Source organism: Octopus bimaculoides, chromosome 6, assembly GCF_001194135.2.
Source record: "Octopus bimaculoides isolate UCB-OBI-ISO-001 chromosome 6, ASM119413v2, whole genome shotgun sequence".
Lineage (NCBI taxonomy): Eukaryota > Metazoa > Mollusca > Cephalopoda > Octopoda > Octopodidae > Octopus > Octopus bimaculoides.
This window is the reverse complement of record NC_068986.1, coordinates 76267879-76281079: the sequence shown is the minus strand read 5'-3', so window position 1 is coordinate 76281079 and position 13201 is coordinate 76267879. Positions and strand designations below refer to the sequence as shown.

The following is a 13201-nucleotide window of genomic DNA, read 5'->3' as shown; positions in this document are numbered from 1 at the left end:
TATATATATATATATATATATATATATATATATATATATATGTATATATATAAAAGGATTTGAAACAAATTTTTTTTGTTTCATTTTTATTATTCTTATCTATTAAATTTATGAGACTCACAAATTTTCTTGATTTTATGAAAGTTTATTGGTGAGTTTTGGTTTTGAAAATTTGAATATTAAATAGAATATAGAGTAAAGAGAATGGTTTTGGGCAGGAGATTAAAACTTTATGCTTGTCTTTAGTTCTTTAGTGATTAGGGTTCTTGACTCCTGATTTTAAGATTGTGGTTTTGATTCCTGGACCAGATGACACATTGTGTTCTTGAGCAAAACTCTTTATTTCATGTTGCTCCAGTTCCCTCAGCTGGTAAAAATGAGTAATCCTGTGACAAACTGGCATCTTGTCTTGGAAAGAATATATGCGCCATGGAAACTGGGAAACTGGCCCCATGAGTCTATATGACCCAGGGGAATGATTTTTATCCTTTCCATTAACCTGAAGCCATCAAGAAGCCATTTTCCCCAGTTGCTGGGCATTGAGATTGAACCCCAAACCACATTCATCCATCCATTCTGTTCCCTCATCTGTGGCTGCAGTAGATCCAATTTTCAGCCATCATCACACACCCAACCCATATTCATCTGCTCCCAGCTGATGATGATACTGAGAGGAATCATGTGCAAGAAGATGGTTGAGGAAGACATGGGAAGAATTGGTGAAAGCTGAACCTCACGAGAAATTTGATAAGAGACTACAAGTGGCAAGGTGCCATGCTGGAAAAACCAGTTTGAGTGATTTTGTATTTGTCATTGTCGTTTTTTTGACGTCACCTCTGTGGCATTCCTTCACATATTTTTAATTGTTAATAACAAGATATATGTGTCTGTGGTGGAGCTACATTACCTTCTCCTTATATCCTCAATTCTTAGTAGCATAATTCTTTCATTGATTGGAAGTAACTGATAGGAAGCTAAGAATCCTTGCTGCAGGCTCACTCCCATTTGTCATTAAATGGTTCTTTGTCTAATCATTAATAATAAATAAATATTTGGACAGCTGCCAAGTTTACCTCAAAATTAGATGCAGTTGTCTTAAATGGGAAGGAGACTTTGGATAATGTCTCAGATTACAGTATATCAGTAAAAAAAAAAGAGAGAAAAATGAAGTGCTTTTGGTCATAGATCTACCTGATGTAGCTTGACCTGTGGATAAACAAATATTTGAACTTCCTCTCTATCTACTCTGCTTTTAAAACAACAGATGCTGTAGGGTCCTTGCTATTTTATTCCCACACCACCTGTTGTCTTTTGACAGTGAGGTGAATTGAGAAAGCCTCTGTATGGTTAATTGACTTGTGAAGAATAGAAACCAAATCTTCCTTAAATCATAACCAACCATCTTAAGAAAGGAAGAACACATTGATAATATAGTTATAGATACCCGTAAAAAGTTGAGATGGTTATAGCTAGAACATATTTAATCATAGGTCTGAAGTGCAATGCTGCATGGTAGTGAAACAAGGAACATTTAATGCTAAGGATGTATGAAGGCTGGGTGTGTAGAAATGAAGCAAAGCATACCCCACTGGTTGTCTAGCGTTAGTGTGTATGAACAATGGAGCAGAAATTAGCTAAGAGAAAAATTGGGCTTAAAAGACATCAGGTGTAGTGTACAGGAGAGAAGACTAAGCTGGTACAGACATGATGTGTATAGAGGATGACATTTGGATGATAAAGTGCTAATAGATCTTCTGGAAGAGGACAACCGGGGAAGAAATGATGATGGCTGAACCCTGATAAAGATCTGCTACAAGTGGCAACATGCTCTACTGAAAAGGACCTGTCCAATCTATGCAGGCATGGAAAATTATCAACAAAATGGTGAAGATAATGATGCTTGATGCTTGATCAAAGTTGACTTGAGGTTAAAATTTTAGCATTTAAACTGTCCTTATCCATTTGAAATATTTTACCTGTTTTATGTTCAAACCAGTCATCCTACCTCTCACACTTGCCCTACAATATCATTCTGAAAATAAACAATCATATCATTGAAATCTTGAAGCTATAACAAAATGCACTCCATTGGCTATGACGACAAGGGTTCCAGTTGATCCGACGAATGGAACAATCTCCTCATGAAATTAATGTGCAAGTAGCTGAGCGCTCCACAGACTTGTGTACCCTAAACTTAGTTCTCAGGGAGATTCAGTGTGACACAAAATGGGATAAGGCTGGCCCTTTGAAATACAGGTACTACTAACTTTTGTCAGCTGAATGGACTGGAGCAATGGGGAATAAGCTGTCTTGCTCGAGGACACAATGCACTGCTGGGAATTGAACCCATGACCTTACAATCGTGAGCTGAATACCCTAACCACTAAGCCATGTGACTTCACTTTAATGCATATATTATTCATTAATATCTCTGTTTCAGGTGTGTGTGTGTGTGTGTGTGTGTGTAGTTGCTGTAGGACAATTCTTGAATACCTTCCTACAGAAAGACTTTTCTTCTAGAATCATTAGATTTTGGAAGCGTCTGCTGTAAATCAATGATAAGAATTTTTTTATTAATTATGCTATTGATTTTTTTTTTTAATATTGTACAAAGATTTCTCTCATGGATTTTGAACTTGATATTTCCTTTCTGTCTGTCTGTGTCTGTCACTTCACTGCTGCCATATTCATGAAAATATGTCTATGTCAATACATTTCTTTCATCACTGTTTCTAAGATGATGTTTTATTGGAATCGGTTACATAAGCTATTTGTCCTATTTGTCTGCTGTTGTTTAGTAAATATTAAGTTACAGCAAAGTTATATGGATAAATATAGAGTGAGTAGTAAAGGTTTCATCCAGCAGCTGATATAAGTGCACGTTTGGCTGAGTGGTTAAGAAATATACTTTGCAACTATGTGGTTTCTGGTTCAATCATAGTGTGTGATGCTTTAGGCAAGTATCTTTTTTCTATAGGTTTCAGGAGCTGATTGAAGCCTTGTGAGTGAAATTTGATAGATAGAAACTGTGAAATCTTCTTTGAAGGGCATTTCATGTTTTTGAATGGTAGATTTTTTCTCTCACCTGATTTAGCATTAACTTCTGGTGCTTGGGTGTCTTTAGCTGAGTCCATTCTATTATAAGCATTGAGGCTAGAACTCTCCTCAGAAGTTAATATTGATATATTCCTGTCTTGCAAAATTATCCAACACAAGCCCAACACCTACCGTAAAAAAAATGTGGTCAATCTAACTGTAGGACTTGCATCAACCTCTTTGAAGGAATAATATACAAATTCCAGTCAGGACACACTTTTGTGGTAAAAAATAACTTCACCTGCACATCAAAGAATTTACTTTATGCCATTAGGTGTGAAGGGTGCCACAAAGATTACATAGAGCAGACTAGTCTTACCCTCAGAGATAGGATGACAAAACTGAGAGGAAATTACTTGATTTGTGTATATTGAATATCTGCAGTCTTAATATCTCCATCACCTATACCCTGCTACCCCTTCTTTCTCTTGAATCATAAGGTCTTGATACTTGAGTGGGGAGTGCTGGCAACCTTTACCTTTCTTGATTCTCTTGACACCATGTTTTCTTGGTCATGTTACTTCAAAGATATATCCTGGTCCCTTATCACTCTAACCCTCTCTCATTAATGCACTGATACTACTTTTCCATTTATCTTTTCCTTCTCCTCCTGTAACCTACTTCTCTCTTATATTTTCTTTATCCATCCATGCATAATGAGGAGTAGCATAACATCCCTTCCTACTCAACTCTCCTTACTGTTTTGTCTCTTTAACTCTCTCTCTCTTCTCTCTTATATTAATCCCCTAGTGCTACTTTCCACTTCCTTCATATTACATGTTTCCATAATAATGACATTCCCTTTCTAAAAAAAATAAATCTGTGTTACTCCAATAAAAACTGTCTTGGACCATACAAACTGTCCAACCCATACTGGCATGGCAAATGGACTGATTCATCTCATCACTGGTTTCACTTATTCAACTCACTCCATTTTCATTACCACATTATAATCTGCTTTCTTTCACTCTAATCCCATAATGTTACTCTTCCCAAACCATCTCCTCTGTTCCTTTACACCTAGTTAACATTGCTCCCTCTGTTATACTCTTCATTGCCATTCTCTCACAATAAACCTGTTCCATCCGTCTTGAAGTGCTTTCTTTTTCTTTCCAAGATACAAAGCAACCCCAACAGTGCTGGTGCCACAAAAAGCACCTAGTACACTCTGTTTGGTATTTATTCTGAACAGCGATAGCTCAGGGTTTGAGAAGACTCTTTAATCTTGTTGATGACAAGACAACCTCTACAGTGTTGGTGCTACAAAAAGTGCACCCAGTACATTCTGTAAAATGGTTGGAGTTAGGTAAGCCATCCAGTTGTAGAAACCATGTCTAAAAATTAGATATAAGAGGAAGATATGGTCTATTGACACAGTGAATTCTGCCTAGTCATATCAGCAGGGAAAGGTAATGTAGAAATGTATTGTAATATTTCAATGATGATGATAATGTTGTGTGCACATATATATTTAATGTCTGTGTGTATATGTATGTATGTGTGTGTGCGTGTGTTTATATATGTGTGTGTTTGTGTCTCCTTGTCTTGATATATGATTGTTGGAGATGGATGTCCATTTCCAATATGACTAGCTATGGGGAAATATTACCTTACTTGGAAATTGGTAAGGATTAGTGACAGGAAGAGCATCTGGCTTTAGAAAATTTGCCTGAACAAATTCCGTCTGATCCATGTGGGCATGGAAAAGTGGATGATAAAATAATGTTGATGAGAATAATGATGTCTACATGTTTGTTTTACATTAGTTTTTCCATGCTACTCTGGATGCCCTATCTGTTATTAACCTTTATATGTGTGTATGTGTGTATTTTACAAAAATTAATGTAACACATACACATTCTACCTACTTCTGTAATGTGTTTTTTCTAGTGATGTTCATATATAAAATAAAAACACACACTGCCATCATCATCATCATCATCATCCTCCCCCATCACCATTATCATTATCATTGATGTTTATATTTGTTTCTTTTGTAGGTCCTGTCTGGATTATCAAGATGCCTTCCACCAGGTGTTGGGTCGACATGAACTGGTTCTCAGTCCTCTAGTTGGATCTAAGTACTGTATTTAATGGTTGGAATGACAAAAGAGGAAGATGTGTTGCCCTCCTCGGGAGAGGCTAAAGACTTTTATGCTAAATATGAACCAAAAGAACTGCTTGGAAGGTGAGATTATTATATCAAAAATTTTTCTTCCCCTTTTGCTCCCACTCCACCTGACACTGCCCTGGTTCCTTTCTGTTTTAACCCTTTAGCATTCAGATTACTCTGTCAAATGTAATGCTTCTTTATTCACATTTAAAAAAAAACTAATCTTGGATTATCTTTTCGTTTAGAGATTTCAAAGATGTGATTGTTTATTTTTAGAATGATATTGCAGGGTAGGTATGAAAGGCCAAATCTGGCCAGTTTGAACATAAAACAGTATGGCTAGTTTAAATGCTAAAAGGTTAAAGTGATCTGAATTAAAATTTCCCATCAAAATTTCATGTTGATTTATGTTCCATATACCTGCTTAATAATGGTTTCAAATTCTGGCACAAGGCCATCAAATTCAGGGGTGGGGTAAGTCGATTACATACATTGATCCCAGTGCTCAATTGGTACTTATTTCACTGACACCAAAAGGATGGAACAAAGTCAATCTTGCTTGGTGGAATTTGAACTCAGAATGTAAAGACATGAAATACTGCTAAGCAACTTGCCTGGTCTGTTAACAATTCTTCCAGTTCACTGCTTTATACCTGCTTAATAATGACAGTTATTTTACTAAATTCTAAATTATTTTCAAAATTATTTGAAACTAGGACAGTGTATTTCTACAGAAATATGGCAACAAAAGGGTTACAGATCTTGGTTATTGTCATTGTTTAGTCTCAAGTCAACCCTTAAATAGAATTTAGTCAGAAATATTCCATTCATGACAATCACATCTGTTTTGTAGACATGGTGTTTACCAGACTATACTAATCAATGTGTCCTTTCTTCTTTCTTAACTGTGAGTCAATCCTGATCATGCAGATCTATGATGAAAATTAACCAAGCTAAGACCATCCTGTCTTGTAGTTGATAAGAGTGTTGTAATTGTAACACTACTGGTGGCTACTAGTACTCCATATCATAGTGCTTAAAGTTATTGGAACCTTACTTATTTTAGAGATTTATGGTTTCAGTCCTAACTTGAGCAGATGTAATCATACATTGAAACCTGAGGATGATCTAAATCACATCAAAGCATAATGCTTTACTCCAGAAAAGATATGACTAACATTTTGAAAATGATCTCCATTGGTACTAATAATATCTCATCTGCAAAAAAGATAAGGTATAATTAACCAATTTACCAATATATAGATTGTATACACTATCCTAGTTGTTGTCTACTATTGTTGTCTAGCAGTAGACTTATGTATAAATCAATCCTGATCTAGGATTAATTTCATCCCATGATTACAGGAAACCATTTTGGAAACTATATTATGTCCTCAATTCTGATTCCAGAAATTAGAAGATATGAAGAAATAGTTTAGACTACTTACATCAGTGTCATCATCGTTTTAATGTCTACTTTTCCATGCTTGCATGGGTCAGATAGATATTTTATGAGTGAGTTACTGAAGCTGAAGGTTATTTGGTTGCTCTTAGGCTATATCTATGCCATTATTCTGCTCATACTCGGTTAACTGCTACCTCTAAACAGATACTTTAAACCTATCTTCATCGTCGTCGTCATCATCAATAGTTTAGTATCAACTTTTCCTTGCTCACAAGGGTCAGACAGAATTTTGTTCCAGTGGAATTTTCTACCATCAGATGCACTTCCTGTCACCAACTGTTATCTGTTTTCAGGCAAATTAATATTTCCCCATGACCAGACATGAAAGATTGGAAATGAAGGACATTGCTTGCATAATGTAGACACTCATTTTTACAACTATCACATAATGTCAAGGCAAGAAGACAGTAACACACACACACACATACACACACACACGCTATAGTAGAAAACACTTACCTGAGTTGCTATACAGTAGCACTGAATTTGAAACCATGATGTTGAGAAGCCAGCTTCTTACCACACAGTATTTATACAGCTCCCTAGCTTGCCAGCTCTGGTCAAACTGTCCAACCCATGCCAGCATGAACAATGGACAGTAAATGATGATAATAATGTATATAGCCCACACTTGTGTCTTGTCTCATGAGAGCATGATGTTGCTGTTGTATAGCTCCCTGGTTCCTGTTTCACCCTATGGTGAAAGACTTTCTGACCACGGAACAAAATTCACCTATGGTGAAAGACTTTCTGGCCATGATCATCCCATCTTTTTTTAGTTCTACAATTTTTAAGACAGTAAGATGTAATTTGAGTGATATTTGAGTGTTATTTGTTGATTATGATTAAAAAAAAAGAGCATGTATATAGTTTTATTTATAAGACATTTAAGTGGATTTTGGCAAATTCTAGTGGATTTAGTCTTTATTGTATTGTCATTTATTGTTATAGTTGGGGATGCTTATATTTTTTGCCAGTTAACTACATGCGTTATATACTTGGTCTTCATTTCAACTTAATAATTATTCTTATTTTAGTGTCCTTTGTCTGAAATCTTTTGTCACACATCTTCTGACCTCTTCAGTGATTCTCCATCCAATGTGTCTCCTTCTGTTCTGTTTAGTCCCTCACCACAGAAAGGCAGAATGGACTAAACAGAGTAGGAGGTGACATGTGGGATGAAGAGTATTTGATGAGGTCTCAGGATGTGCAATGAAATATTTCTGACAAAGGATACTAAAATATGAATAATTGTAAAGTTGAAGTGAAGACCAGACATATAGTGCATGTGTTTAATTGGCAAAAGATGACCATCCCCAAGTATAACAACATCTGTTTCAACACATGATTTCATATCAGGAATCTTGCTAAACAAATACATAAATGTAATATATTTTCATTGTTTGTGTAAAATGTAAGGAATGGAAATTGGCTATCCTGAAAACAAATATGTCAGCAGAATAAAAAGAACAGCAACAAGTTACATGTTTTAATCTAAATCATTAAATAGAAAAAAAGCAGAACAAAACAGACTGCTGTCACCATAGATTTTTGAATTATGTTAAATGATGAACCAAACCTTTTTAGTTTCTTGTAGAATTAGAATTGGTGCTGTACATGTGCCAACTTTACTATTTAAGTGGGTGGCTAGTTGGGAAATCCACCCAAGATCTAGTAACATGGTACCTAAACTACCTGTTTTGAAACCAGCCCACACACAATTGTGAAAAAGTTTGGCACTTTGCCTTATGTGCTAGCTTTATGCATAGATTCAGTTTTCTCTTGCATTTCAAAACAACCAATGAATGACTAAACAAAATTATAAGTCGTAACATTTTTTTTTTTCCCAGCTCATAATTGATATTTTAAAATATTGTAATTGTTACATTCTGTATAGTTAAATCAGATTAGTTAAATCTGATAAATGATCATTGTTCTTTTTTGGTCGTATTAGATTTAGAATGGAATTAATTTATTCCTCTATACTATTTGAACAATAGTTAATCACATACCTAATTAATTAATAGATCAGCTACATAAGTAAAATTTAGCAACTACATTATACTTTCTGATTTGTTTTTTTTTTTAAATTATTATAAGTCATTAATCTTATTACAACTAGAGTAGCCATTTATTTGTTTGTATGTGTCCTCAGTGAATTATCACTATCCAAGTTAATGACTTTACTCTCACTCTCTCTCTCTCTCTTTCTCACATACACACGTGCGCATGCACACACACACACACACACACACACAAGTCTTGTTTGCACCAACACCAATGCTTTTTACTCGGTACCATTGGTGTGGGTACTGGTGCCATGTAAAAACACCCAGTACACTCTGTAAAGTGGTTGGCATTAGGAGGGGCATTCAACCATAAAAACCAAGCCAAAACAAACTATGGAGCCTGGCCTTGCCAGTTCATGCCAAGCTGTCCAGTCCATGCCAACATGGAAAACAAGCATTAGATGTTGATGATAGTGATTATGATGATGAAAACATGCCTGTTGCTTTTACTAGTTGACTATTAAGACAGGATCTTCTCATAATTGCATTGTCTTCATTTTCCAAAAACATTGATTGGATTATATTAGTTATCTCATTTGCTTGCTTTTAGATTTTAACTACTCATAGAAAGAGTCTTATCTTCTAATTGCTGGGATGATCTTAGTTAATCAAAGAATTTCAGCTCATCATATTACTCATGCAAGACCTTAATGCCATGTGTTTTATTGTGTGTGAATATTTAATGAATTACTGACGTTTCTGACATTTTAATTGGATACTCCTGGGCAGTTATAAGATGTAAACTGGATTGATTTAAGATAACGTATTAAATCACGTTGCAAAAAGATGTAGAATAGCAATGTATGAAAATGAGCTGCTTTCATACATTACTAAATCTTGCTAGTCGGTTAAAATAATCACTAATCCTATAATGATAATAAATACTGTTTCTAATTTGGGCACAAAGCCAATAATTTTGTGGGGAGGGAGTCAGTCGAAACCATTGATGCCAGTTGTTGACTAATACCTTATTTTATCAACCTTGTGGGGATGAAAGGAGAAGTTGACCTTGGCAGGATTTGAACTCAGAACATAAAGAGCCTGAACAAATATTGCAAAGCATTTCTTTTAATGAACTAATTGATTCTGCCAATCTACCACCCTTTATGATGATTATATTAATAATAACAATAGCTAATATGTCTTTGATCTACCCTGTAATCATCAACTTTTATTCTATCTAATCTGAGCTGAAATGAAGGCTAAATTCCGATTAATCTGAGTTTAAAATAAAGGAGGAATATAACATTATTTTACTGTGTATTTCACCTGTCAGAAAGTATGAAGCTATATATTTAAGAAATACTGCAGAAAGCAATCTAAAGTGATTTTGTTTTATTAATTATAAATCAATTAAAAACCTAACTGGAGAGGGAAACCAGCTCTGTTTGATTTCAAGATTCTTGCCAAAGACATTACCAACTAGAAATCAAAAATAGTTACAAAACGAATTTATTGGAAACATCAATTTATCTCTCTGCTTTGTGAATTTAAATGTTAACCTCCACTGAAATTGAATTTGTCACTGTTAATTTGGAGTTAATATGTTACTAACCACAATGTGTCAGGATGTTCTATAGAATTATAGAAGTATTCTATATAGATTGATTATTATTAAGTCAGTATTGCTTAAATTATACTTTTAATGTATTAAATGTAAAACATACAGGAGACTAAGGCTGCAGCAGACACAATATGGGTGGTTAAAGAAAGGGGAGAGAATTGAGGCAGGCGGACCTGGGTGCCGGTGATGAGACCAGCAAGCTTCAAGGAACAGAGACCACTACAGAAAGAACCAGAGTGAGGAAATAGCATGTTGGTGAGAAACTTCATGCCACTCAGGTGTCTAAGATGCCAGAATGTGAAAATGCAGCACCATTCCTGATGTCATAGCTGTATTCCATCTTAAGATTAAACACGGCCAATTCTCTTTCTCTTTTAATTTAAATAGTTAACAAGAGGATTTAAAATTTAAACACATGTTGATGTCATGTAAACTGTAAAGTGATTTGGACATCACTGAAGGCTTTTATCATCATGTAATGCATCTAAGACTGGTGGAACCTATCCCTATGTAAATTTGAACTCATCAGTACAAGCTAAGAAATACACATATTAATTACACAATACAGGCAGAGACATAGCAGTGTTAAGACGTTTAGAAGCTTGCTTTGCTACCATGTAGTTTTGGATTCAGCTCTTCTGTACAGCAACTTGGACAAATAGCTTCTGCTACCACCCCAGACCAATCAAAGCTTTGTAAGTGAATTTGGTAGACAGAAACAATATTAACCCTTTAAACAATATTAACCCTTTAATAGACAGAAACAATATTAACCCTTTAAAGGTAGTGAGCTGGCAGAAACCTTAGCATGCCGGGCGAAATGCTTAGCGGTATTTTGCCTGCCGCTACGTTCTGAGTTCAAATTCCACCGTGGTCGACTTTGTCTTTCATCCTTTCGGGGTCGATTAAATAAGTACCAGTTACGCACTGGGGTCGATATAATTGACTTAATCCGTTTGTCTGTCCTTGTTTGTCCCCTCTGTGTGTAACCCCTTGTGGGCAGTAAAGAAATAATAAACAATATTAACCCTTTAGCATTCAGATTACTCTGTCAAAACTAATGCTTATTCATTCATTTTGTTTCGAATGAATCAAGCAATACATCATAGCTTCAAGATTTTGATGATGTCACTGTTTATTCTTAGAATGCTACTGTAGGGTAGGTGTGAGAGGCCAGATCTGGTCATTTTGATCATAAAACAAATAGAATATTGGAGCCAGATATGGCCAGTTTAAATGCTAAAGGGTTAGGCCTGTCTTGTTGTTGTTGTTATCAATCAACATTGTTGTCACTGATACCATTTTAAAGTTCACTTTTCCAAGCTTGCATGGAGCTGGCAGAATTCTTTGAGGTGAATTTTCTATAGCTGAATGCCCCTCTATCACCAAATCACCAACCCTCATTGTTTCCAAGCAAAGTAATATTCCCCCAGAAATGTCTTTTTTGCAGGCATGTTTTTTGCATGTCCAGACATGTTTTTTTTGCATAAAACTCGAACATTACTTAAATGACAAGGACTCTCGCTTAGAACCAGCACATGCTGGGACACACACACACACATATTATAAGTTTCTTTCAGTTTCTGTTTACCAAATCCACTCACTAGACTTTGGTCAGGCCTGGGCCATAGTGAAAGACATTTGCTCAAGGTGCCATGGTTGAAAGGCAGGCTTCTTAACCACAGCAAAATGTTTGTGCCTAACTAACTGAAGGTTTTGCTTAGGTTTCCCAAGTTGTTGCATCTCAGTGCTTACTAGATTTGGCATTGTTTAACTACAGTGATTGGACAAGAGCTGATGCTTTCAATGTGATATGGTCATAAAGTGTGTGTGTTTGTGCATGCGTGTGCTTGCATGTGTGTGTGTGTGTGTGTGTGTTAATGTGCATGTTTGTTGATATTTTGCTTGTCATCATTTGAGCAAGGTGGTGTTGATGTTTAACATACCTTGTGTCATTATGACCAGCTGCTCTGTGCTTAAAGACTTGTACAATATAAAAGAAAATCCCTTACTTGGAAAACAGATGAGGGTTGGTGGCAGGAAGAGCATCTAACTGGAAAAATCTTGCCTTAAATAACTCTCTGTCTAATCCATGTTATCATAGATGTTCAATGAACTAATGAACAAACTTCTGCTGCCTATAACAGTAAAGTTATCTCGTAGCTTCAAGATTGCAATGATGTGATTGTTTTATTCTTAGAATGACATTGTAGGGTAGGTGGGAAAGGTTGAATCTGGTCAGTTTAAACATAAAAACAAGTGGAATATTTTGAATGACTGGAGAAACTGTGCTGGGAGACATTCTTCATGAAAAACGTAGTTATGTAGAATGGGTCCCTGAGTAATTCCACCCACCCAGTCTTCAGAATAGATATTGCTTGTATAGTAGCCAATAGCAACTGTAGATTTGAAAAGATTAATTTAAGAACAACAATACCAGTCTACTGCTGCTACTGCTGCTGTTGCCATCTGCCAAATACCACTTATAACTCTACCATCACCTTATCCCTCCCCACTTCACTAGTTGCCATTATATATTTGTTCTGGTGTCAAGTACGCACGCACTCACACATACATACATATATTTCCCCTGCTCTACTTTAGTAATCTATTTAGGCTTTATATTATTATATTATGGACTAGTAGTGATTGTTTATATAAGTATATATATATATATATTTAAGATCACATGTACTTTACCTCCAGCTTTTACCAAATATTCTAGTACATCTGACCTTAACTTTACATGTGCATAAACATTTTGTTGTTGCAAAGGAATTTTGCTGCGCATAAGATATTTTGTTCTGTAAAAACATCAAAATCAGCTGTGAAAAGATGTGGAAGGAAAGATAAAACAAAAAAAAAGACAAACAGCCCGCCCGCATAGCTCAGTC

At 35.5% G+C, this 13201-nt stretch overlaps 1 protein-coding gene across 3 annotated transcripts in view; it reads left to right on the top strand.

Moving 5' to 3' along the window:
• LOC106871486 (phosphorylase b kinase gamma catalytic chain, skeletal muscle/heart isoform) overlaps positions 1–13201 on the top strand; it is an 83985-nt gene that overhangs the window by 17950 nt on the left and 52834 nt on the right. For all 3 annotated transcript variants that reach the window (XM_014917967.2, XM_014917966.2, XM_014917968.2), the window contains exon 2: positions 5097–5284. In XM_014917967.2, coding sequence (XP_014773453.1) covers positions 5190–5284 — 95 coding nt within the window. In that variant the 5' untranslated portion in view covers positions 5097–5189. The remainder of the gene's footprint in view (positions 1–5096; positions 5285–13201) is intronic.